This window comes from Labeo rohita, chromosome 2 (assembly GCF_022985175.1).
Source record: "Labeo rohita strain BAU-BD-2019 chromosome 2, IGBB_LRoh.1.0, whole genome shotgun sequence".
Lineage (NCBI taxonomy): Eukaryota > Metazoa > Chordata > Actinopteri > Cypriniformes > Cyprinidae > Labeo > Labeo rohita.
This window is the reverse complement of record NC_066870.1, coordinates 37,488,888-37,515,762: the sequence shown is the minus strand read 5'-3', so window position 1 is coordinate 37,515,762 and position 26,875 is coordinate 37,488,888. Positions and strand designations below refer to the sequence as shown.

The 26,875-nt window shown below is 33.3% G+C and overlaps 1 protein-coding gene across 2 annotated transcripts; it reads right to left on the bottom strand.

The window, feature by feature from the left end:
- Nucleotides 1–1,191: 1,191 nt before the first annotated feature.
- On the bottom strand, nt 1,192–25,248 carry upf1 (UPF1 RNA helicase and ATPase). 2 transcript variants are annotated; one of them, XM_051127017.1, is made up of 24 exons: nt 24,874–25,248; nt 23,048–23,184; nt 22,017–22,106; nt 21,764–21,931; nt 20,122–20,302; nt 19,871–20,032; nt 19,662–19,749; nt 17,738–17,836; nt 17,316–17,424; nt 15,624–15,783; nt 15,421–15,539; nt 13,885–14,049; nt 13,621–13,735; nt 13,157–13,300; nt 11,014–11,227; nt 10,805–10,922; nt 8,158–8,314; nt 7,819–7,961; nt 7,553–7,727; nt 7,192–7,273; nt 5,692–5,853; nt 5,324–5,547; nt 5,091–5,213; nt 1,192–3,320 (listed from the first exon to the last, which is right to left on the bottom strand). In XM_051127017.1, the coding sequence occupies exons 1-23, from the start codon at nt 25,042–25,044 to the stop codon at nt 5,094–5,096; spliced, it is 3,303 nt and encodes a 1,100-aa protein (XP_050982974.1). In that variant the 5' UTR covers nt 25,045–25,248; the 3' UTR covers nt 1,192–3,320; nt 5,091–5,093. The 2 variants fall into 2 exon arrangements, with proteins under 2 accessions (XP_050982974.1, XP_050982982.1); XM_051127025.1 differs by having other exon boundaries at nt 19,665–19,749.
- Nucleotides 25,249–26,875: the final 1,627 nt, after the last annotated feature.

Sequence of the window (26,875 nt, the reverse complement as noted above, 5' to 3'; positions counted from 1 at the left end):
TTGCGCATGCGCGACTGAACGAATCACTCCCCGAGACGACTCGTTCTTCCCGAGTCACATTAAAGATTCGTTCAAAATGAAAGAATCGTTCAAGAACGACCCATTACTAAGTCGTAGCATCGCGGACGCGCATCCCAGAGCCTGTGCTACACAAACTTTTGTGCTTAAAAAGTATAATAATGTTTATTTTTTGAAAAAAATTACAGATTGTTTCACTAGATAAGACCCTTCTTCCTCGGCTGGGATCATTTAGAGCCTTTGAAGCTGCATTTAAACTACATTTTGGAAGTTCGGGGCACCAATGAAGTCTATTATATGGAGAAAAAAATCCTGAAATGTTTTCCTCAAAAACCATAATTTCTTTACGACTGAAGACAGAAAGACATGAACATCTTGGATGACAAGGGGGTGAGTACATTACTTGTAAATTGTTGTTCTGGAAGTGGACTTCTCCTTTAACTTTTATTTAGCAAGGATGCTTTAAATTGATCAAAAGTGATTATAAATACATTATGTTACAAGAGATTTCCATTTCAGATAAATGCTGTTCTTCTGAACATTCTACTCAAAGACACCTGAAAAAAAAAAAAAAAAAAAAAAAAAAAAAAAAAAAATTTACTCAGCTGTTTTCAACATTATAATAAATGTTTCATTATAAGTAATGATGCTAAAAATTCAGCTTTGAAATCACTGGAATAAATTACATTAAATTACATTCAAGTAAAAAACAAAAAAAAAAGTTCTTTTAAGTAATAAAAATATTTCAGAATTTTACATTTTTTGCTGTACTCTTGGATCAAATAAACGCAGGTTTGGTGAGCAGAAGAGACTTTAAAAATCTACATTTTAATTACATTAAAAATCTTTTTGACTGGTAGTGTATAAATCAGAATCCAAAAGAAACAAAAAAAAAAAAAAAAAAAAAAAAAAAAAAAAATCACAATTGTGAGATGCAAAACTTCAAAAAGCAAGAAAAAAGGCCACATTTTGAGTTTATATCTTGCATTTCTTTTACTGCAATTCCGGTCAAAAAAATAATAAAAAGTTGCAACTATCTTCATATTTTTTATTCTGTGGTGGAAGTGTGCATCCATATTTACAACCCCAAAAATGTGCATAAAACCCCCAAAAACAATACTTCATTTTAATTACAGATCACACACACAAGACAACGAAGAAACGAGAAGCGCATTGGGTGAAAGAAAGCAACATTTATTCGTAACGTTACAAGAAGTACACATTGTGGGGGTGAAAACTTTTTCCACAAAACAAAATCCTGAATTATACTTCATATCCTGATGTTTCTCCAACGTTCCTCTTCATTGCAAGTTAAAGCATACAAACGTATCGTACATTTCAGTCAAATTTGATGCAACTTACGCAGCAGCGTTCCCTAGTCCCTTCACGCTCGATAACAACCAGAATGCGTCGCTGTGGATCACCTTGGCCTTGTTGAGGATGTTAACATCTCATTGTCATTGGCAACAATTTGGCTGATGTCGTATCAAATCAGAGCACTGATATTTACAGTTGAACTGTGAAAACTAAACTGTATGAGTTAAGAGGTTAACATGGGAAAGTTCGGTTATGAACGAATCATGATTGTCTTGTGGGCAAAGAGAGAGGAAGGAAAAAAAAAAAAGAGGTGTGAACTTAAAACGAATGTACTCGATGCTATAAAACGCGAGTGGTGGAATTCGGGTAATATTAAACAGTCAAAAGGTTTGCGAGTATGGAGTAACAGCAAGGTATAAACACTCCAAAGTAAAAGTACAAAGTTGAGGCGACTGGCATCGGTCGGAACAGATGTTAAAAGCTGCCGTAAAACTCTGAATGGGTCCGTCGAAACCGATAAACTCGAGCAATTTCCACACTGAGAACTTCACAAATAAAATTAATATGAGCTGGGGGGGGAAAGCAAAACTACAATCTATCACAGCACAAATAATAATGAAGGAGGGAAACACACAAACACACTCACACGCACTTACACCTGTCGTCGGCGGCGGCGGCGTGAAACCGCCCGCTCTCACTAAGATCATCGGTAGCTGCGCAAAAAGCGCAAGACGAGCCTCTCAGACACAAAAACAGCGAGAATCTCACCTGTCGGTGCTTCGCATAGATGCGGCGATCTCCTTCTGCTTTCTCTGAGGCGCAACTAAAGCGACGATAACGTGACCGCGTCCTGATTGGACAGAATATAGCAGTGGGAGGGGTCTGCGATTGACACGCGTGTCTCCTAGCGAATCGGAGAGATCCAGGCGAGCAGGTCTCACCCGATTGGACAGAATGCAGCAGTGGGAGGAGTCTGCGGTGACCGATCAAGTTTCACCGGACGTCCCGCAGATCCTGGCGTTTTGGATCATCTAAATCAAGCAAGCGGTTCTACTTGAGTGCTTTTATTCTAGTTGAACAAAAACCATTTCTAAAACAGAGGAAAATAAGAAAGGATAGATCCGTCGGTCCCTTTCGGCAAAGGGGGCCAAAACATTTAAAAGGAAAAAGAAACATCCCAAAGCCATTTCCACCCCAAAGCGGAGAGCGGACGAGATGTGACGGGCCCTCCTCCGTTCGATACGGCACCTCTACCCTCCCGGGCTTCAAAGTTCCTCAAAGTTGAATCGTCCTTCAGAGTGTCCTAGCACCTCGGGCCGGGGCGAGCGAGCGAACGAAACGAAGCGTGAAAACTCTTTAGCCGCAGGCGTCCGTTCTCTCAAAAGATGTGCGGTGGTAGAACCTGAATGTCAGATGTCAACTTTGAGGGGAACTGGATTTTCCCGAAAAATTCAGCTGCTTGAAAAGCGTTTGTAATTACTTGAAATAACGTCACCCCTCTCTCAGCTCTCAGCAAGCGTGGTTTTTGCAGGTAGTTTGAAGAGAACTTCATCTTGGCTCCGTCTCTGTTGGCAGGGCGAGGCCTGAGGCTGACGTCGGCAGCCAGGCGAGAGAGAGAGAGAGAGATAGAGAGAGAGAGAGGAGGCCGGGAAGGGCCCCTTGCGCTCCAGGAGCCTCCTCCTCCTTTACGTTGCGGATCGAAGATCTCGTGTTTGGTCTCCTCCTAACACTGCGTCTCCCACCTCTCCTCCCCGTCCTCAACGAATGGTGGATGTAGTCCGCCACTCACACGTTTCTCTTTCGTCCCTGTCCAGCTTTACTCCCTCCTGTGATTGGTTTGATTCTCTCCTGTTGCTCTCACACCATGGTGCTTCAGTTGTAACAGTGGTAAACGGGCATCCATGTTTGTTCTTTTTTTATATTTACCCATATTTAAAATGCTGATGAACTAAGCTCAGCACAGGCCTAGCTCCTGTTCCAACAACCTGCGGACACACACGGAGAAAGAAAACACACCGTTAGCAATGGGGGACATCCGTTCCATTCATAAATAGGTAGGCAAAAGGGCAAAATTAAAACTTAATTAAACAAATATAATTAGCTACTGTTTTTTTTTTTTTTTTTAAACAAACATAAATAGCTTCATGTCTTCGAAAGGGGCTCCATAGGAAAAAAAAAGGACAAATATCAGTATTAGAATTTATTTTTATATTTTGTGTTTTGTTTTAATTTCAGTTAAAATTTTAGTAATTTTTTTTTCATTTTTATTTTTTAATTTATTATTCATTTAATAGTTTTAATTGAATTTTATTTTTATAAATTAAGTATTTAGAATTCTAGTTGAAGTTTTAGTAATTGTTGATTTCTTTGACATCCGTTTTAATTTATTATTAATTTAGTAATTTCTATAGTTTCATTATAATTTAAATTATTTATATAGTTTGTGATTTTAATATTTTAGTTTTGTTGTTCATGTTGTTTTTATTTAATCATTTAATACAGTTTATTTAATGTATTTCTATATTTAGTGATTTTAATTGAATTTTAGTTAAAGTTTAATAATTTTGTTGTTTTTCTTTTATTTTTATTGCTTGTATGTTATTTATTTATATATTTTTAATTTAAATGATTTGTTTCTATATTTAGTGATTTTAAAGCAAGTTCAGTTAAAGTTTTAATAATGTTTTTATTTAACTTTTACTGTTTTAATTTATTAATTTAACAATCTAATAGTTTTTTAAATGTATTTTTATATTTAGTGATTTTAATTGAATTTTAGTTAAAGTTGTAGTAATTTTGTTACTTTAATTTTATTTGTTTTTATTTATTAATTTAATTTAATATAGTTTTATTTTTATATTTAGTGATTTTATTTGCAATTTATTTAGTTTTAATAATTTTGTTGTTTATCTTTCATTTTTAGTTTTTATTTATTATTAATTCAATAATTTAATATAGTTTAATAAATTTTTATATTTATTGATTTTAGTTAAAGTTTTGCAATTATTGTTTCTTTCATATAAATTTAATGATTTAATATAGTTGAATTTATTTTTTTATATTTAGTGATTTTAATTGCATTTTAGTTCGTTTTAGTAATTTTATTGTTTTTATTTATTATTAGTTTAATAATTTTAATAGTTTTAACGATTTATTTTTATATTTAGTGTTTTAAATTTAATTTTGGTTAAAGTTTTATTAGTTCCACTGTATTTTTATTCTTGTTTTACTTTATTAATTCATTCATTTAATATAATTTTAATCAGTCTATTTATTTATTTTAAAAAAATGTTAATGTCCATATAGCATTTATTCATTTTTATTTCTTAGTTAAAGCTTTAGTGATTCATGTGTGTGTGTACAAAAAAATTAATAAAAAAAAAAAAAAAAACCTCTAGGATGCATTTTGGTTAAATTAATATATGGCATCTGTAAGATGTTTTAATGTTTTTCACTGCATTGGCCTTATTTATTTGGTCAAAAATACAGTGAAATTGGTAAAAAATTATTACAATTTCACATAGCTGTGTTCTATGTGAATATATTGAAAAATGTATTAAATTTTCAGCATCATTACTCCAGAATTTATTTGAACTACTCTCTGTAACATTATAAATGTCTTTACTGCCACTTTTGACCAATTTAATGAGTCCTTTCTAAATGAAAGTACTAATTTCTTAATAAAAACAAAGACATATTACAGACTGATGTGTAGTGTTCGTGTGGTCTTTTAAGATGCATGTGTGCCATCTTACACTCTAGTACTGTGAGAGTCCAGTCACTCCTCCGTGTTGATATGCCCGTTCGCCCTGGTAGGTTGAATCCTGGGAAAGCGCCACATCCATCTGGGATTTGAACTCATCACCCAGGTAGCTGTCCTGTTTCACATAAAAGACCCAAAACAATATTTAAAACTATAGAACAAAGCATGGTCACTTTCACATAGACTCTAGAGGCTTATAGCTCATATAAGAGTGTGCATGTGTACCTGTGAGAGCTCGGGCTGGGACAGTCCAGGTTGGCTCATCTGTGACGGCTGGCTCATGGTGATGTAGCCCTGGGTCAGTGGACCCTGCGAGAAGGGCTGAGACACCAGATCCTGACTGGCCTGGCTGTTCGGCATGTTGGCCTGCCCGCTGCCGTGGTTACCGGTGCCACGGTTTCTCTGACGACCTCCACGACCCCCGGTCTTACCTTTAGGAGCACCACGACCTATTAACAGTACGAGAGAATGGATTAATATCACATTCCAGATTTTTATTCTACACATTCACTGCATTTTTTCCCAACAAAAACTCCATTTATAACGTTAGTCAAGGTTTCTCGTTAATTTAATGCTTTAGGGTTTTCTCTCACCTGCAGCTGGTCCGTTCACCTGGCCCAGGTACCCGGGCGGAGGCATGGGCGGCATGACTAGATTGAACGGGATGGGGATGTTCATGGAGCCCATTGGGTTCGGCCCAGTCCCGATCATGCCGACCTGGTCATGGGTCTGGAAGTACATATTAGACGGACGACCTGTATAGACAAAAAATAAGAAAGCAAAAATTATATATATTTTTGATTAGGTTCATCATGAAACAACAAAGAAAATCATTAATATACTATTATAGTTTTTGTTAATATTTTGAATTTGATTTTTTATTTTATATTTAATATTTTTTAAAACCGTAATTTGTTAAATATTTAAATTTTGTCTTAATATTAAAAAATAATAATATTTATTCTTTTTAGTTTATTTTTAGTACTTTAAAACTGAGCGAAAATGAGACTGACGTACATAAATTAGAAGACGAAACAACAAAATGAAACTAAATAAAAGCACAAAGATGTTACAGTAAATATAAGTTACTGTTTTAAAAAAGATAATTTAGAATATATTATTTTGTTTTTCTTTCATTTTTATTGTTTTAACGTAATTTAATAATTGAATATAGTTTTCATTTAATTTATTAATAACAATAATAATAATAATAATAATAGTAATATTTAGTGTTTTTAATGTCATTTTAGTTGGTTTTAGTCATTTTGTTTTTCTTTTTTTATTATTGTTTTAATTTTTTATTAGTTTTAATTTGTTTTTTATATTTAGTGTTTTAAATTGAATTTTATTTAAAGTTTTTGTAAATTTGTGTTTTTCTTTCATTTTTATTAGTTTTAATTTATTATCATTTTTAATTTATTTTATATTTAGTGTTTTTAATGTCTTTTTAAAGTTTTAGTAATTGTGTTGTTTTTCTTTCACTTCTGTTTTAATTTATTATTATTTTAATTATTTTATACAGTTTTAATTTGTTATATTTCATATTTAGTGTTTTAAATTGAATTTTATTTGAAGTTTTTGTAATTCAGTGTTTTTCTTTCGTTTTTATTGTTCTAATTTAGTATCAATTTAATCATTTAATACAGTTTTAACTATATTTATTTTATATTATTATTATTATTATTTATTTATATCTTATTTTACTTTTTTTTTCATTTTTATTGTTTTAATTGATTATTTTAATTATTTAACAGTTTTAATTTCATTTATTTTATATTTTGTGTTTTAAATTGAATTTAGTTAAAGATTTTGTAATTTTAGCTACAGTTTTAGTAATTTTATTTTCATTTAAATTTTATTTCAGTTAACAATTATTTTGTTTTGAGTAACTTTTTTTAATGACAGTTTTAGTCAACAAAACCACCCCTAGAACAGAATAACACTGGAATATTTTGGTTGATGCTTAACCTAATAAAATTACTTCATACGTTGATCAACAAGAAAAATAACCAAATAAGAATATTATTTCCAAATAACAAAATTAGTACTAATTCATTGCTACACATTAGCAATGGCATGTGGTGTTTTCTCACCGGTGCTGCTGCGATCATACACAGATCCAGGAATCATGGCCTCTCTTGCATCATACATGGCGGTACTCATGAAACGGGCTCCCTGAAACAAACATGTCCCCTATCAGCAAAAGCACTTTGCAACTTACACGTGATTAGTTCCTACTTTCATGGTCACCTTGGTGGTGCATGCAATGTTACAGATGCATAAGAAAGCATTAATACAGAAGCTGTACTAATGCATATTGTAATTGCTTATTATTAAATGCAAATGCAATTAATCAGATTTGCATGCATGCACGGCCGTGCATGTGAGCCAGCACTGGAAAGGCTATTTCTGAACCAGAAGAAACCCTGATATGCGATTACGTGTGTTACTCACAGGGTTGATGGTGTTGACCAGCTTGCGTGGCTTGCTGAACTGCATGAGGCTCTCCCTCAGGTTGTTCAGCGGTCCCTCCACCAGAACCTTCTGCTCCTTGTAGTAGTTCAGAAGGTGGTTCCACAGAGGCTGCTTGGACAGAGCCTTCGGATTGCCCACAATGATCACACCATATCTGCGCACACACACATTTAAGCACATGATTAGCGCTATCCACCTACATTTGATACTGAATAATACTGAATGTTAAATTGCACTATTGTTACCTGGCTCTGGTCAGCGCCACATTGAGACGGCGCGGGTCGTTCAGGAAGCCGATGCCCTGGTGCTCGTTAGCTCTGACACAAGACAGGATGATGAAGTCCTTCTCTCTGCCCTGGAACGCATCCACGCTGGCGATCTCCACCTCCTGTAGACACACAGAGGCATCAATACATCACTAACACTCTGCTGCTTGATCCTGGATGTCAAACAGCCATTAAAAAGTGCCAGTACTACAGCAATAACGATCTTACACCAAACTGCGCTTTTCTTGACACCCTAAATTGCCACAGTGAGGGTCTAGAGCAAACTTATGCAGCAGAACAACTGAAATCAGTCTGTACCTGGTATAGTTTGGTGTGCAGCGAGCCGCTGAACTGCATGTACTGCACCAGGTAAGAGCGCTGACCCTCGTATGGTGTAATGATACCAATCTGGTCAGGTTTGGCTCCGGCCTTCAGCAGACGGGTGGTGATCTTCTCCACATTAGCAGCCTCAGTCCTGAACACAGAGAGATGATTTTATCAGACCGGCCCTTTGAATAAGCGTCATCTAAGGAGCATTTATGAATGAGCTTATCAGTTTTTCCAAAGGTTTTTGTTTTTCTAGTAGTCACACATAACCAGATTTTAGACTGTTGCCATAAAATCTGCTCTGCTTTGCATTCGCTTCTGGCTAAAAGATGCCCACTTATACAGGAAGAGGCCAATTTATTTTAGGTGAAATTTATTTGTATAGTGCTTTTCTTAATACCAGGGTTCATACAGATACTGTGAAATGAAATTCCAGGACTTTCAAGGATTTTCAAGCACTACTTTGATTTTCAAGGACTTCAATCAGAGATCTCACTTATCAATTTCTCCCATTTCGAATTCTAAAAAAAGAGAAATAGATAAACATATACTAATAAAAATGGCAAATGTGAATAAAGTGAAACTATAGTAAAAGTGTAAAGTATACTACACTTTTATTATAGTAAAACCATGGTTAATTTTCTTAAGGGATTTGTATTTGTGCATACTTTATTTCTTCATTTTGTTTTTATAACTGTACTGCCTAAATGGTTTGATGTTTTCTACTGTCTAGGAAAAACAGAATGAGAAAAAAAAGGTTCCTAACTTCTGATCTCAATCAAATGATTCATGCTCTGAAGTTCGAATGTACAGCAAAAGATTTGCAAACCCGCTCCGAAGTTCATATCTGAATTAAATGATTCACGATCCACGCTCCGAAGTTCCGATCTAAAGCAAAAGATTTGAAAACCCACACTAAAGTTCCGATCTGAATCAATTGATTCCCAATCCACGCTCTGAAGTCCCGATCTGAATAATGACTTTGATCGGAATTTTGCGTATCGTAACTCATTTGATTTAGATCGGGACTTCAAATCACGTTCATTAATCATTTAATCTGAATCATTCAATTCGCAAACTGATTCACAAATCTGTTCTGATCCGAATCAAATGATTCACAATCCGTGCTACGAAGTTCCAATCTAAAGCAAAAGAATCGTGAACCCGTTCCAAAGTTCTGATCTAAATCAAATGATTTGCAATCCCTGTTGTGAAGTCCCGATCTGAATAATGATTCACAAACTATCATTTCAGATCAGCACTCTGATTGTGAACCATTGTGAATAATTTGACTTAGATCAGAATTGTGTGTATCGTAATTCGTTTGATTTAGATAGGGACTTCAAATCACGTTCATTAATCATTTGATTTGAATCATTCAATTCGCAAACTGATTCACAAATCTGTTCTGATCTGAATCAAATGATTCAAGATCCATGCTCCGAAGTACCAATCTAAAGCAAAAGAATCGTGAACCCGTTCCAAAGTTCTGATCTAAATCAAATGATTTGCAATCCCCGTTGTGAAGTCCCGATCTGAATAATGATTCACAAACTATCATTTCAGATCAGCACTATGATGTGAATCATTGTGAATCATTTGACTTAGATCGGAATTTTGCATATCATAACTCATTTAATTTAGATCGGGACTTCAAATCACATTCATTAATCATTTAATTTGAATCATGCAATTCGCAAACTGATTCACAAATCTGTTCTGATCCGAATCAAATGATTCACAATCCATGCTCCGAAATTCCAATCTAAAGCAAAAGAATCGTGAACCCGTTCCAAAGTTCTGATCTAAATCAAATGATTCATGATCCACGCTCTGAAGTCTAGATCTGAATAATGATTTGCATCATAATCATTTGATTTAGATCGGAACTTCAGAGCGGGTTCGCAAATCATTTGATTTGAATCATTCAATTTGTGAACTGATTCACAAATCTGTTCTGATCTAAATCAAATGATTCATGATACCCAAGGGTCCAATCTAAATCAAATGATTCGCGAACCACAATCTGAAGTCCCAATCTGACATAAATGATTTGCGATCTGATTGGAGCGCTTCGAAACAGTGAATCATTCTGCGACACGATGGTTTATCACTATGTGCTTTTTAAAATCGTTACAAGCGAAGTTGAAATTTGTTAAAGCTTTTGCTAGTAAATTGCTTGAAATGAATGATCGAAGTCACGAGTTTGAATCAATCGTAGTGGCTCCAGCGTAAATGACTCAATTGATCTGGTTCATCTGTTCCTCTTTTCGCATCTTCAGCCATGTTTACACAACACTCTCAGTGCTACTACTTGCTTAGTTCGTTTGTTTTCTGACACTAACTCAAATAAGTGAAAAAAGGTATGATGTTTTTTGAATTGCGTCAACATAAACATTTAAACATTAAACATGTATTTCATAGATACATTGTTTTTCAATAATTCAAGTACTTTTCAAGTACGTCTTCAGGAATATTGCTATTTTCAAGGGATTTTCAAGGGTTTTCCAGGCCTTAAATTTCATAAACACCACTTTGCCAGCCTATTAGATTAAGTCCTGCTGTTTTGAGAAAGCTTTGTGTGTACAATATGCATGAGATATTTGTGTTGAGAGTGGGACATCATGTTCAAACGTACCTGTTGAGATAGGAGGTGCCAGAGCTTGCGATCTCCTCCTGGCCCTGGGTCACGTAGAAAAACATGGGCTTATCAGGCTGAGGCCACTGGAAGTCAAAGCCTTTCTTGATGCGATCAGCTGGAGGACAACAGAACATCAATAATGTGGCCACACAAATATGTAACAAAATCAATCAGTGCAAACTTGACTTCACAACAAGATGACATACCGGCGGTGACTCCGTTCTGCAGAGAGCCCTCGTAGAAGATGTTCGACGGGAAAGCGCTGAGAGCCGGGTGCATGCGGTACTGCACCTGCAGACGGATGGGTCTGATGCCCAGCACCACCAGCCTCTCAAACAGAGACTGAGACAGACCCGCTTTAGCCGCCTTCTTGCACATGACCACAGGACCCAGCTGACAGTGGTCACCCACCAGAATGAGCTGTCAAACAGAGACAACAGTACAGTTACTAAACAGAAAATGTACACATGTGAGTGCATATACAAAATCTGAACTATTTTCCAGAATTTAAGTCACTTTTTTATCATACGAAATGTGCTGCGCCTTGTTCCTAAATATTATATTATATTATTATGTTACTCTTTTCGTTCACTTTTAATCTGTAAAATCACATAATTTATTGTGGTAAAGTAGAAAAAACATTGTAGTTTAGATATATTTTGATTTGATCTTTATTTTTCAAATGTAGTAAATATTGGTCATAAATATAAGTCAATACAAGGTTAACGTATGAGTCAGTTGTTTGCAAATTAGCAATAACTGGTCTGTGCGTTTTTACAAAAATGTTTTATCTTTCAGTTTTTATCTCCCCTTGTTAGGAAGGTAATGCACGTCAAGTTTATTTGTATACATTTCCTTCACGCTGGTAATTTGTCTTTTCTTCAAATTCCCAAAGGCTTGGTGTTTATAATAAATGTTTTTTTTTTTGTTTTTTTTTTTAGAATGAATGCCACTACAATGTATGTCTATTTTATTTTTTTCTTCATTTTTGTTCTGTATACAATTAAAAACTATGTCATTTAAAGAATTTTTATAAATATTTAGACTTAAAAAATATTGTTTGTTTTTTTAATTCAGTTAATTAATGTTTTTTTTAGGTTTAGTTACTATAATAACCTATAACAAAACAATAATATATTTTTTTTGTGGAGTGAGTGGTACTAAAATACGTTTTATCATCAGTAATTTACATTATCTCTGAATGTAATAATGTAATATAAAATGGTCAAATTTAATTTTACAAATCAAAAATCATGTGTAATTATGATCATGACATGTATACAATTTAACATCAATTTATTAAAAGTTAAATACATTTTTTTTAACAAATAATTTTTACAATAATAGAAAAATTGTGTTTGTTTTTACTTCATGTTTGATTTATTATCAAAAACATTGGCAATTCAAAGACGTAAAACATTCATTTAATTAATCTTATAAAATTTTTAATCCTTAAAAAAAATAAAGTATTAAAAAGTATTAAAAATTCAATTTTTCCAGTTTTCCAAATTCTGTTTTTTTATCCTTTAAAATGTTTCTGTACAAAACAGATTTTAGATCCGAAAATTTTCAAATCAAACAGTATGTGTAATTATTGAAATCATGGCATGTACACAATTTAACTGCAATTTATTAAAAGTTCAATAATTACATTTCAATGGCCTTACGAAATCGGTTTTTATTTTTCCCCAAATTCAGTTTTATTTGAACAAATAATTTTTTGCAATAATAGAAAAATTGTGTTTGTCTGTTTTTAATTAGTAATTTAATTCAGATTTATTATCAAAAACATTGGGAATCCAAGACATAAAACATTCATTTAATAAATCTTAAATAAATCTTAAATAATAAAGTATTAAAAATTCAAATTTTCCCGTTTTCCAAATTCCATTTTTTTTATCCTTTAAAATGTTTCTTTACAAAACAGATTTTAGATCCGTTTTAATGGTAAAATAAAATTCTACAAATATAAAAGTGTGTAACTTGAAATTCATGGCATGCACACAATTTAACAGCAATTTATTAAAAGTTCAAAAAATTACATAAATTTTTCCTGCCAAATTCAGTTGTATTTTAACAAATAAAATGTTTAAATAACAGAAAACAATTGCGTATGTCTGTTTTTATTTATGATTTAATTCTGATTTTTTAAATCAAAACGTTGGCAATCCAACAAAGACATAAAACATTAATTTAATTTATCTTATAATAAAATACTACTAGTACACTGAATTTACTTTTTCTCAACAACGCAATTTTGACCTGTTGTGACTATTCAACGAACCTATTTTTCAGAAAATGTGGTATTTTGGATTATGTAAAGTGTGTGCAAATTTGCCCGTCACATACCTGTTTGGCCCCGAGCACCACTGGCACCATGCACTCGGGCTCCGTGGCCTGTGTGCTCTCATCAATGAGGATGGAGCGGAACTGCATCTTAGCCAGGCGAGGGTCACCCGCACCCACACACGTGCAGCAGATCACGTCTGCATTCTGGAAACAGAGACAATGAGATGAGAATAAGAATTCAGGCCTCTGTCATGGGTGGGCTGATGGATCATTCCTACAAAGAAAAAATCCTGCTTTTTTTTTTTTTATAGAACATTGTGTGTGTGTGTGTGTTAATTGCAGGGGGCAAATGCACCACACAAAAACATGCCCCATTTCCTCTGCCAAAGAAAACGGCACAAGCGTTATTGTGCTTCACCGCCTGCAGCGGCTATATAAATAAACACACTGAAAATGCATTAGAAAACTTCACATTTCTGTGTAATTCCTATGGTCTATCAGTGTTTTAAAGTGAAATCAGGTACCATGAGCAGCTCTCTCTCAGCGGTTCGTTTGAGAGCTCGATAACGTTTCTCATCAGAAGACGACAACTCGCCAGTTTCGTCCTTCAGCTGCTGCAGTTTCTGCAACTCTGGCATGCTGCAAAAAACACAGACACGTGTCAGTCATGAGATCTCTGCAAACACTTATCGGAGTGTGATGCATTGGAAAGGAAGGCATTCATAGGACAAACACAGGGATCAAAAAGTGCATTTTTAAATAAATATTAACAACAGAAATGTCTGTACCTGTCCATGTTACGGATCTGATTGTGCAGAGCCAGGAAAGACACAGGTGAATCGATGGCCTCACGACTCTTAGCACACAGACGAACCACCTTCAGCCCCGTCTGATGGATCTTTTCTGTTAGCTGGTCCACTGCGATGTTACTTGGAGCACAAACCAGCACTGGACTACAAAAGACACAAAACCAAAAACTCAGTTTCTATTATAGGGCCTTATTTTTTCTAAATTACACTTTTCCAGTTTTCCAAATTCTGTTTTTTTTCTCCATACAAAACGGATTTTAGATCCGTTCTAAAGGTAAAATTAAATTTTACAATTCAAAAGGTATGTGTAATAATTGAAATCATGGAATGTATACACTTTAACAGCAGTTTATTAAAAGTTTAATAAAAATTACATTTTTATGGCTTTACAAAATCAGTTTTTAATTTTTCCCAAACTCAGTTTTAACAAATAACATGTTTACAATAATAGAAAAAAATGTGTTGATTGTTTTTAATTATGATTTAATTCAGATTTATTTCCAAAAATTCAATTTTTTTTATCCCTTTAAATTGTTCTGTACAAAAAGGATTTTAGATCCATTTTAATAGCAAAATTAAATTTTACAAATCAAAAGGTATGTGTAATTACTGAAATCATGGCATGTATACAATTTAACAGCAATTTATTAAAAGTTCAGTAAAAATAAAATTATGGCCTTACGAGAGTTTTTATTTTTCCCCAAATTCAACGAACCTATTTCGAAATCAGGTTTTTTTTTTAACAAATTTTTTTTTTTACAATAATAGAAAAATTTTGTGTTCATCTGTTTATATTTAGGATTTAAATCATATTTATTATCAAAAACACTGGCAACTCAACAAAGACATAAAACATTCATTTAATTAATCTTAGAAATTTTATTTCTTAAAAAATAATCCTTTTAAACCTAAAAAAAAATAAAGTATTAAAAATTCTATTTTTCCAGTTTTCCAAATTCTGTTTTTTTATCCTTTTAAATATTTCCGTACAAAATGGATTTTAGATCCATTTTAATGGTATAATTAAATTTTAGATTTATAAAATCACTGGCAATCCAAGAAAGACATAAAACATTAATTTAATTAATCTTATACCATTTTTAATTCTTAAAAAATAAAGTATTAATTTTATTATTATTACTCTGAGTATATTCTACCGCACAACAGTAATATGCCACAATTTCTTCAATCTAATTTATCACAAACATCACTTTATATTTAAATGGTGTACATGTGTACTGCTCTACTTTTGATTTATTCAATTAAAATTGGCCAAATTCCATGACATTCTGTGTTATACTGTAAATTCCATGTTTATGACCTGATTCTGTCTGCAAAATCACTGGAGTACTGGAGTACTCCAGTCAATGTTTTCACAAAGAACCGTAATATACGATATGAAATATTCAATATACTAGTCTATTAAGTAAATTAATTTCATATTAAAATAGTATAATGCATTGGAAATTCAGTGAGGTGTTCAGTCTAACACTGTCATGAGGGAATATGTCTCACCCATTGCCCTGTCTGGCCAGATGGTAGACGATGGTGGCAGAGGTGACAGTCTTTCCGGTTCCTGGAGGCCCCTGGATCAGACTGAGGGGTCGCTGCAGCACCGTCTTCACGGCATAAACCTATATCATGCCCAAACACCTTGAGTTTCAGAAACTTGAAGACAAAGGACTGAATCAGAATAAGGAGTTTGGTCAGCTCTGTACCTGCGAGTGGTTGAGATCCGGCAGGCCCTGCGCGGTGAAGCGTTTGGGCAGCTGGCATTTGATGATAACGTCCTCCACCTCATGACCCAGCAGCTTGTGGTAGATGTAGCCAGACACAGAGGTCTCATCCACAGCAAACGTCTTCAGGGCGCTCTGCATGCTATGTAAGACAAAGAAAAAGTTGAACTTTGTGTACACCAGGTTCACAGATCATTACGCTATTTCACGTAATAGATCATCTGAAGATTATAAGGTGTGATACAATTAGAAATAATCAGGACTGGAGTTTTTAAACTTCAAAAGATGCAAAAGACCAATAAAAGTATCACAGGAGGAGTCAGAGAGACTCATGCATGATATATGTATCTTGTAAAGTCACTTGATAACTTAATGTCAAAGACAGAGTGAAATTTAAGTAGTTTATTACGCAATTATGCAATCACTGATGAGCTTGTAAAATGCTCCAGTCCCCATTGATTGTAATTGCATGGTTAATTTTATAATTATTTAGATTAACTAAACTAAAATTATAACAATAAAAAAAAAGATTTATGTTACTTTAAAATAAGATAAATATTACCTGAAATAAAACATATTAAAAAAATTAATGTATTCCAGCTAGCGTGAGCATTTCTCATTAGTTTTGCTAAATAACTATAATTAAAATGAATGAAAAAAACACACACAAAAAAAAAAAAAAAAAAAAAAAATACAAAAAGACAAAATAATATAATTTTTATAAATAATACAATAAAATGGAAAATATAAAAATAAAAACTACCTTAAAATATTAATAAAAACAAAAGTATCTCATGATAACACTGTTGCATGAATAAAACCCGTATATTCTTCATGATTTTACTCAGTCCACACACAAAAATTGCCTACTATTAACATGAAAGCAAGTAAATGAAAGCAATTTTCATTTTTGGGGTGAATAAAATAAAAATGAAATATATATTTAAAAAAAAATGTAAACTTATTTTATTTTAACTAGTTGACAAGGCATCATTTAACATTTTTATTTACTTAGAAATTGATCTACAAAAAAAAAAAAAAATAAAATAATAAAAATGTAGAAAAAAAATAAAAATGACAAAACCACAAATTTACTAAACCTTTAAAATTAATTTAAAAAAATAAACACTAATTTAAAAAATATATAAAAATTTAAAAATGTATTTAATTTTTTGGGGTGAATAAAATATAAATAAAAAATATATTTTTAAAAATATGTAAACTTATTTTATTTTAACTAGTTGACAAGGCAACATTTAACACTTTTTTTAACTTAGAACTTCATCTTCAAAAATCAAAATCAAAATAAAAAAGTAGAAAAAAAATGAACTATGAAAAATAAAAACTATATACACATACAAAAAACATTAATAAAAATGACAAACAATAAATTGACCAACTTTAAAACTGTCTAAAAACAGAAGCAGTATCTCAATACTAAAACATTGTTGCATGGATAAGTACATTTTTCATAATTTCTCCTTTCACCATTCACAAAAAAAAAAAAAAAAAAAAAAAAGGTTTAAATCCACATGAAGGTGAGTGAGTGAAAGCAATTTTAGTTTCTGAGTGAACTATCCCTTCTTTCTGGGTAACTTACACTATATAAATGCAAGCAAAAATAGAAATGGTTTAATGGACTAGTGAAAGTGTAAAAGTGATAGCAAGACTAACCGGTCAAAAGATGTCGACTTCCAGACAAAGTCCACCTGGAAGTTATGCGGCACTTCCACAGGTGCTCCAGCACTGCTGCGCAACTCGATGGCAATTTCATCTCCATAATCTGAAAGGATCTTGGTTAAGGAATCAAGCATATAATACTGTGTTCTTTAAGATACTTACATACTCGTACATCAAAACAGCACAGTAAGACTTTCTGCTGATATAAAGAACGCTTGCAAAACTCACGGTCACGATGCAAGTGTGTTGTGAGGTTGCAATTATGTTGCTATGCAGTTGCTAGGGTGTGCTGGGTGGCTGCTTATCAAATCATTAATCCTAAGTATGAGCAATGTGTGCCTAAGCACATTATCAAGGGAAAATAATAGCTGTTATTGTGTGACAACAACAAGTTTGATCTTTTGTTGAAAGGATACTGTCCGGGACTTTGATGACGTGTCCGATCCCTTTCCAGAGCGGAGCCATGTCTCCTTTATAGCGCAGACAGATCTCGTCTCCTTGCATCAGTCGCATGTCTGATAAACATCATCCACACAGAGAAAACACAGTCAGGTAGACCAACCACATCTTTCGGATTTATGCTCTAATAACAACAGGGCTCTACGCTTACTTTACTTTACTTTCTTTAGGAGTACAGTCAAAATTTTAGGAGCACCTCAAAAATTAGACTTCCCATTACAAAGTGATATTTGACTCAAAGTGATTTACGGAGAATTTCGTTTTTACCTTTGTAATGGCATTTTTCATACTTTATTAAAAGTATGTCATCTTTTGTCAACTGTTTAAGAAACTACATTTGTAAGCTTTTTAAAATTTCTAATTAAAACAACAGAATAAGAACAAGTTACCAATCAAATGAAATCAGTATTAACAAAATTAATTTGTACTACTAGGTGGCACAGAGTGTAGGACCCTATGAAATCTGTTTTATTTTGACCCAAATTCTGTTTTATTTTTTTCCAAATTCCATTTTTTTTTTCCATTTTAACTTTTCTGGACTATTTTTTAATGGTTAAATTAAATTTTATTAGTCAAAAACCATGTCTAATTAATTCAAATCATAAAACTAAAACAATTTAACATCAGCTAATTAAAAGTTAAACAAAAATTATATGTTTAGGGCCCAATTAAATGTTTTATTTTTACCAAATTCTGTGTTTTAGCACGTCTAATTATTTGAATGTATAAAAACAAGTTTAATTTTCTCTAACAATAGCATTATGAAATATTCAGCTTATCAAATGAAGGCATAATCCATTAATTTAAGTTATATTTTAATTGAAAATTAAACATTTTATTTTTTGGCAAATAAAGGGGATTTACTATTACAATTACGCTGAAGAAATATTGTATGATTATTCCTAAAAAAATAAGGTTTTAATAATTTTAGTAGTAGTATTACGTACATTCTGTTGAACAATAGTAATGTATTTCTGCCACAATGTCTTCTGAGTTAAACCAAACTTTTATTTTCAGTTGCCGTGAATACCTTTATGATATGACGCTAGTTTTACTCAAATGAAACATTAGAAATGCTCATGAAGTTACTCTCAGAGCAGTTCTGGAGTGTTGTTCATATATTCATGTCCTCATTTAGTGAGACGACAGACACCGAAATCACCACGAGCGTCACACGCGCTTCGGTACAAACAGTAAACAAAACCGCTCATCCACACCATTCATTAACAGAAACACGCAGAATATACAGAATTCATATTTAAATAGTTTTTTGCAGCTTAATATTTACAAATACTCCATATCGTAATTTGAATTAAGCGTAATGACCAACTTTTGCCATTTTTCGCATCATGGAAATTATAGGGCCCTAAAAGTGCCTTGTAGGTGTATTTTCATATGTTTAATGAGGCTCAGAGGTGGCATGCGTGCAATCAAATTCATAAATTCATGTTAAGATTAATGTTTTAAATATACAATTTTGAATACAGAAATATTAAGTGATTAAAACAACTGAAAAGATGAGTTAAAAATGAAACTAAAACCGCCAGTGGCAGCAAGTCACTGATTTAATTACTGAATCATTCATTCATTTGATTCGCTCGAACGGCTGATTCATTCAGGAATAAAGCAAGCGACTTTATGAATGGGAAATTGGTTTTTTCAGTTGCATTTACACTGTAGAGCCCTGAACGATAATAGAGCTATATATCCATCACATACACAGTAGAGCACCACAAACACACATGCACACACACACACGCGCACGCACACGCACACTCAGGTCCGTGCACACATCGATGAGGGATGCATGGGACACGGTGTTAGGGATGGGATGGATATGAACCACTGGTAGACACAGAAGATGTTGAAAGTAAATATTACCACCTGAATCCGTCTTGGGCAGAGTGAAATAAGCTATCCGCTTTTTATTCAGTCCCAAATCCCACCTCACTGTTATATTGTCTTGAGTCTGAAGTAAAAAGACAGGAGACAAGCCAGCAGAACAAATATCAGCACTAAATCTGATTCTGTATTTGGACTTTGCAATTATAAACAACCTCTCTAAGAGAAAAAGAAACAGGTTTTCATACTTGGGACTCTTTGAGTTTCTTGTCATAGTCAGCCTCTAGTTTAACCAGCGGCCCAAAGATGTTCTGGTACTGATAGGCGTCTTCATAGCGTAGCAGAACGTGCTGAGGTTCCTCATCCACTCCTGGTTTCTCCAGATCCTCCAGCGTCGCTGTTGGGTTTTCCTGCAAACATGACAGAACGTATAGTCATGCAACAATAGGATGCTCAAAACTGTGTTCATATTCATAAGGAAGCATAAAAAGCAGTGTACCTTCCAGAGCTCCTCAAGTTTATTGATCTGCTGTGCCGTGATCTGACGGGCCCTCAGCTGCTCCTGCTCGGACGGGATCTTCACCAGCCAGGACAGGAAGCAGCGGTCCTGGATGAGGGGCTGCCACTGAGAGCTGTCCCAATTAATGTCCTTCAGACTGCTCTGACTGGCACATGGCTGCCTAAACACACAAACAAACACACACCCATGAGACGGAAGCAGTGCACAAGCTTGATAAGCAATGGTTGACAGCTTCTGATAAAACCAGTGCCAGATTAAAAAAAATGGATTGTTGTTGTTTCACAGCTTGAAGTAGTGTGATAAAATTTACACTAAACATTTAAAATAAAATATTCAAAAATAAACATTTTAAAAATGTATCCAGCCTCCTGGAAAAGTGGAGGAAATGGGTTGAAGTTGTATTAAAAAGTTCTGATTTTGCTGCTACATGTAAACAGAAGGGGATTAATATATAAAACAATGACTTTAATGAGTACTATTTTGTTTATTTTCATTATTCTAAAAAATAAATTTTTATTTAATATTTTGATGATTATTATTATTTATATTTTACTTTTTTATTCCTTTTTTATAAACTGCATTGAGTTCTATATGTTAATTAAAATATGGTATATGTTTGTACACCTATCAATTTAACCGCTCAATTTAAACATTCAATAAAATTTATCCAGACAACATGAGGGGCAATCTCCAGGAAAAAAAAAAAGTTTCATTTTCTAGTTAAAAATAGAAAAAAATGTTATGCATTGATTTAATTCAGGCATTTGTTAATACAAATTATTTATCAAAATACTAAAAGGTAAACATTTTTAAAATTTTAGTCTCATTCATTTTAGCCTTTTATTTTATTATATTTATTTAATATTTTATTAATTTTCCATATTATAAACACATATATTTATTTTATACACCATTTTAATGTTTTATTATGATCACTATTATCTATATTTTATTTATTTTAATTTTTATTCCTGCATTGAGTTCTATATGTAAACTGAAATGTGTTTGTACAGCTATAAATGCTCAATTTAAACATTAAAGAAAATTCATCCAGACAACATTAGGGGCAGGAAAAAAAGTTTTCATTTTCTAGTTAAAAATGGGAAAGAATTTTATACATTTTTATGTATGCATTTATTAACAAAAAATTATTTATTAATTAACAAGAATATTTAATATATTTCAGGAAAATTATGTATTTATTAAAACGTATGTATTTATTTATAAACATGCTATTATAAACACATTAAAACAATTTTGCTAGCACACGTGGCAAACCTAGTTTCTTACACTCACGCCCAGTTTCATTACAGGAAAATACGGGTAACATTAGGGACTTTCCCATTTTTACATTTTCAGTAAGCATGTGCCATTACGCATGCAAGAGAGTTCAAAAGCTCAATATTAAGTTTAAAAGCCTTAAAGCAAACTTGCAAATACAGGTTGTGCCATAAACAAGCCATACAGAGGAAATCTAGCTGATAAAATCTAGCTTTTATTATTATTGTATAAACAAATGACTAAATCTTCCTTTATTTGCTGATGCCTAAAAGACATCAATTGATATTTGGGTCAACCTAATCAAAATAAGGTCAGGTTTGCAAATGTGACTGAGTTTTACCTGCACAGAAGCACCACAACAGAGTCTGCTTTGGCCGGGATGAAGCCGAGCAGGAAGACATTACGGCAGCCGCAGTTATAGCACTCCAGAACCGTCTCTCCCAGCGGTCCATCCTTATGCAGCGTCACCTCCTTACATTTGGCCCTCACCAAGTGGTTCACAATATGGCTGAGAAAACAAACGCGACAAAAATCATCAGCTTTTACGTTTTAACAATGCTTAAAAAGCAAAATTAATCGAATGATGGACTCACCTGCCAGAGGTGTTACCGCGGCCGTTGCAGAACCATTTCTTGCTGGTGTTGCAGTAGACCACACATGCTGGATCATGGATGCCACAGTAGCTGCAAATATACAAAACCAGCCCACAGAATGATTACTGAAGCATATTAATATTCACACTGCTTGTGCATACTCTTATATACAGTACCACTCAAAAGTTTGGAGTTGGTATGATTTTTTAATGTTTCCTAGTCTCTTCTGCTGACCAACCCTGATTTTTTTTTTTTTTTGTAGTAAATATAGCAATATTGTTAAAAATTATTACGCTTTAAAAAAACTATTCTTTATGTGAATATATTGCAAAATGTAATTTATTTCTGTGATCAAAGCTGAATTTTCAGCATCATTACTCCAGTCTTCAGTATCAAATGATCCTTCAGAAATCATTCTAATAAGCTCCTCAAGAAACATTTCTGATTATCATCAATGTTGACAAAAGTTGTGCTGCTCAATATTTTTTACATACAGAACTCAGCGCAGTCATAAAATATTCTTTACAATATACAGCCAAGGACAGCTGCCTAATGTGTTTTTATATACAAAAAGGGGATAAAAATATATTATAAATTTAACAATAATATTAAAATATTAAATTTGAAATAAATAAATAAATAAAAAATCTTACTGACCCAAACTTTCGACAGGTAGTTTACAAAACATTTATATTTTCAAAAAACTATGCAATTAAAATGATGAAAAAAAAATGGTAAAAATAATGACAATGACAAATCTGAAAATACACACTTTCCTTAACACATTCATACAAATTATAACCTAAAATATTGCTGATAATGAACTAGTTCTGAAACAAAAGATGTACATCACTGGTGTCACGCATCATCTTTTGTATAAATAATCTGGAAGTAACATTTATATAGCACAGCGTCATTACACAAACAATGCTGTGGTGACCAACCAGAGGTAAGCATTTCAGAGAATTGTGCGTTATATTATCTCTCGATGATTACGGTGTGTGTGATCAGGACAGGTGTGTCGTCAGTACCTGCAGGCGTGCACCGGCAGGTCTTTAGTGTAGTAGGTATCTTCCTCATCTTCCTCAAAGTTCAGCTCGGCAAGAAGTTGGCTGGTCTTCACCACCGCATCCTCTCCGTTGGGCAGAACGCCATCAGGCCCGTTCACCTGCACACAAAACATTTCACCTTAACACCACCATTTCCACAAACAAATCTCAAATTGTACAAGCATGAAAACAGGAGATTCAATCCAGTGCACATTTCACCCTCAAAACAGACACATCTGGAACTTACACCAGCAGAAACGCAGTTAAATCAAGTATAAACGCATATCTGATGTACAAAAACAACCGAGTGTATACTTGTCAAGCTTGAAAACACATGTTTGAAAGCTGCAAAAACCAGACAAAACACACCTTATTATTAAAGCAAACAAAATAATTTAATTAAATAATTTCCATTTAAACACACCTGCAACCCCTCACATGCTCTTATAAAACAGGTGCAGTTCACTAAGTCCTTCTGAAACACATACACTAACAGTCAAAAGTTTTTGGACAGTAAGATTTTTTATATTTTATTTAAAGAAGTCTCTTCTGCTCACCAAGCCTGCATTTATTTGATCCAAAACACAGGAAAAGCAGTAAAATTGTGAAATATTTTTACTAGTTAAAATAACTGTTTTCTATTTGAATATTTTGTAAAATGTCATTTATTCCTGTGACCAAAGCTGAATTTTTAGCATCATTACTACAGCCTTCAGTGTCACATGATCCTTCAGAAATCATTCTAATATGCTCATTTGCTGTTCAAGAAATATTTTTATTACTATTAGCAATATTTAAAACAGCAGAGTACATTTTTTCAGGATTCCCTGATTAATAGAAAGACCCAAGATCAGCATTTCTCTGAAATAAAACGCTTTTTTATAGAAAATGATCATTTATAATGCTATAAATGCTGTTCTTCTGAACTTTCTATTCAAAGAAACCTGAAAAAATTCTACTCTGCTATTTTCAACATAATAAACGTTTTTTTGAGCAGCAAATCAGAATATTAGAATGATTTCTGAAGAAGCATGTGACTGGAGTAATGATGCTAAAAATTCAGCTTTGATCACAGGAATAAATTACATTTCTAAATATATTAAAATAGAAAGCAGTTATTTTAAATAGTAAAAATATTTTACAATTTTGCAGCTGTACTTTGGATCAAATAAATGCAGGCTTGGTGAGCAGAAGACATTAAACTTTTGACTGGTAGTGTAAATATGAGACAAACCACTGACATGACATAAATACACCACGTGTGTATAATATCAAATAACTTACATGTTACTATAACAACAAAATAGCTCATAAATATCTCCTCTGCATCACATCATTATAGTAAACAAAAACACCTGTCAGCTACAGCTAACTTGACTAACTCTCTAATAACACCGTATCTCTGCGAATAAGCTGTTATAACATGCTGTTTAACATTTTAGAAAATTACTTTATTATTAACACCAGTGTAGTTCACAAAAGTCCCTCTGAAAGCACGCAAATACACCTGAGGTCTGTAGCTAACCAACCAAAACAAGCAATTTGACGTAACACGCTTCATCGCTGATAACACCACAAGAGCTAATATGTTTAGTTTAACTGATCAGCAAATTAAATTTGCTAAAACACTACAGTAGTTGGCAAAAGTCCCTCTGACAACTCAGTCTCTGTCTCTTTCAGGCGGCCTGCTCTGTCGTTGCTAACGCTACTACCGCGCGGCTAACGCCTGCTAGCTCGCCATATTTGGACTCAAACGCGCCGAGGGCGGCCTGACAGAACGCTCGATTGTGTGTTTTGGGTGTTTCTACCTGGTTGTCGAGTTGACTCTGGGTCTGGCCCTGCGTTTGGGTCTGGCTGGGCAGCGTAAAGTCGGTGAACTCGAACTCGGAGCCCTGCGTGTCGGCCCCGAGCAGCTCCGCTTCCTCCGTGTCCAGGAAGGTGAGCGTCTGCGAGCTCGGCCCGTACGCCTCCACACTCATCTTTTTGGGCTTCACTGGCCGCCTTTTCACAGAAAACACCGAATAATCCCTCAGCGGTGCGGGGAAATGACCGACCGAAGCACGTCGGGCGACGTTTGTTTTGGTTCGAAGGGAAGAGAAGGAAACGGCGCGCGACGGGCTCGTGCAGAAATGAAAGCAAACGATTCCGGAGAAGATTCGACTCCCACTCGAGTACGCGACGCACGGTGACGTCACGGGCGAGCGCAACCGACGTAGAGCGCACGGGAGCGCTGACGTATACACACATTTGCTGTTTTGCAGGAAAAGGGCCGTTTTGTTTTGTAAATATATCGCCGTCACGAAAATACAGACCATTGTAGAGCTTCTAGTAATGACGCATTGTTTAAAAGGAGAGTTTTAGCGCTTATGAAAAGTTTTATGAAAAATATTAGGCACAAATAAGCCGACTTTGGTTTTGCAAAATATTATGACCTCTTACTACATCTGAAAATACAGATTTTCATTGTCTACTACACATAGGCGTACATATCGATTATTAATAAAATAATGAGATTACTAATGCAGCTTTAATCAGAATTTAATCAGAAAATGCAAAACAATTATTAATAAAAAATCTGAATTATTAATAAAATTATTATTATAAATATATTTTATATATAAAATATATAATAGCTTTGATCACAGGAATAAATTATATTTTAAAATATATTCAGTTTTTTTAAATAGTAAAAATATTTCACAATATTACTGCTTTTGCAGTATATGTATATATATATATATATATAAAGATGAGCATTTATCTGAAATAAAAAGCTTTTGTTACATTATACACTATACCATTTAAAAGTCCAAATAATTTAAAAGATGAGCATTTATCTGAAATAAAAAGCTTTTGTTACATTATACACTATACCATTTAAAAGTCCAAATAATTTTTTTTTGGGAAAGAAATTATAGAAATTAATACTTTTATTTAGCAAGGATGCTTTAAATCGATCAAAAGTGATGATAAATACATTTAGAATGTTATAAAAGATTTCTATTTCGGATAAATGCTGTTTCTCTGAATTTTGTATTCATCAAACAAATCTGAAAAAATAAAAAAAATTCTACTCAGCTGTTTTCAACATAATAATAAATGTTTTTTGAGCAGCAAATCCAAATATATTGATGATTTCTGAAGAATCATGTAACACTGAAGACTGAAGTAACAATGCTAAAAATTCAGATTTGATCACAGAAATAAATTACATTTTAAAAAATATGTTTAAATAGAAAACAGTTATTTTAAATAGTAAAAATATTTCAGAATTTTACTGTTTTTGCTGTACTTTGGATCAAATAAATGCAGGCTTGGTGACTACTTTAGAGACTACTTTACTAACACTAAAAATCTCACTTTTCAAAAAGTTTTTCATTCAATTTATAAGATAAATGTAAGATTTTGCAATAAATAAACTTTTAAATAAGGCAGAAAACTTTTATTGTAAGCTACAGTTCGTAAAAATGTTGTGGCAAATAAGGAAACACAACATAAAGAGAAAGAACAAACGTGTCAACGTACAAATGTGGGAATTATAATGCATACATAATCACAACTGTAGTAGAGGCCAGAACATTTAATACAATAAAACAGATCAATGGAAACAAAGAAATGATAAAGATAACAGTGTTGTAGGCAACATTAAAAAAAGAATAAGGTTCACAGCATAATCAGTTTGGTCCACTGTGTTTGTGATCGATAACTGAGACTCCAGTAAAAACCTTAGCAAAAACGAGCTGAAGAAAATAAAACCAAAACCATTTTACAATATCATATAATGGACTGAGAAATGATGGTGTAATATTA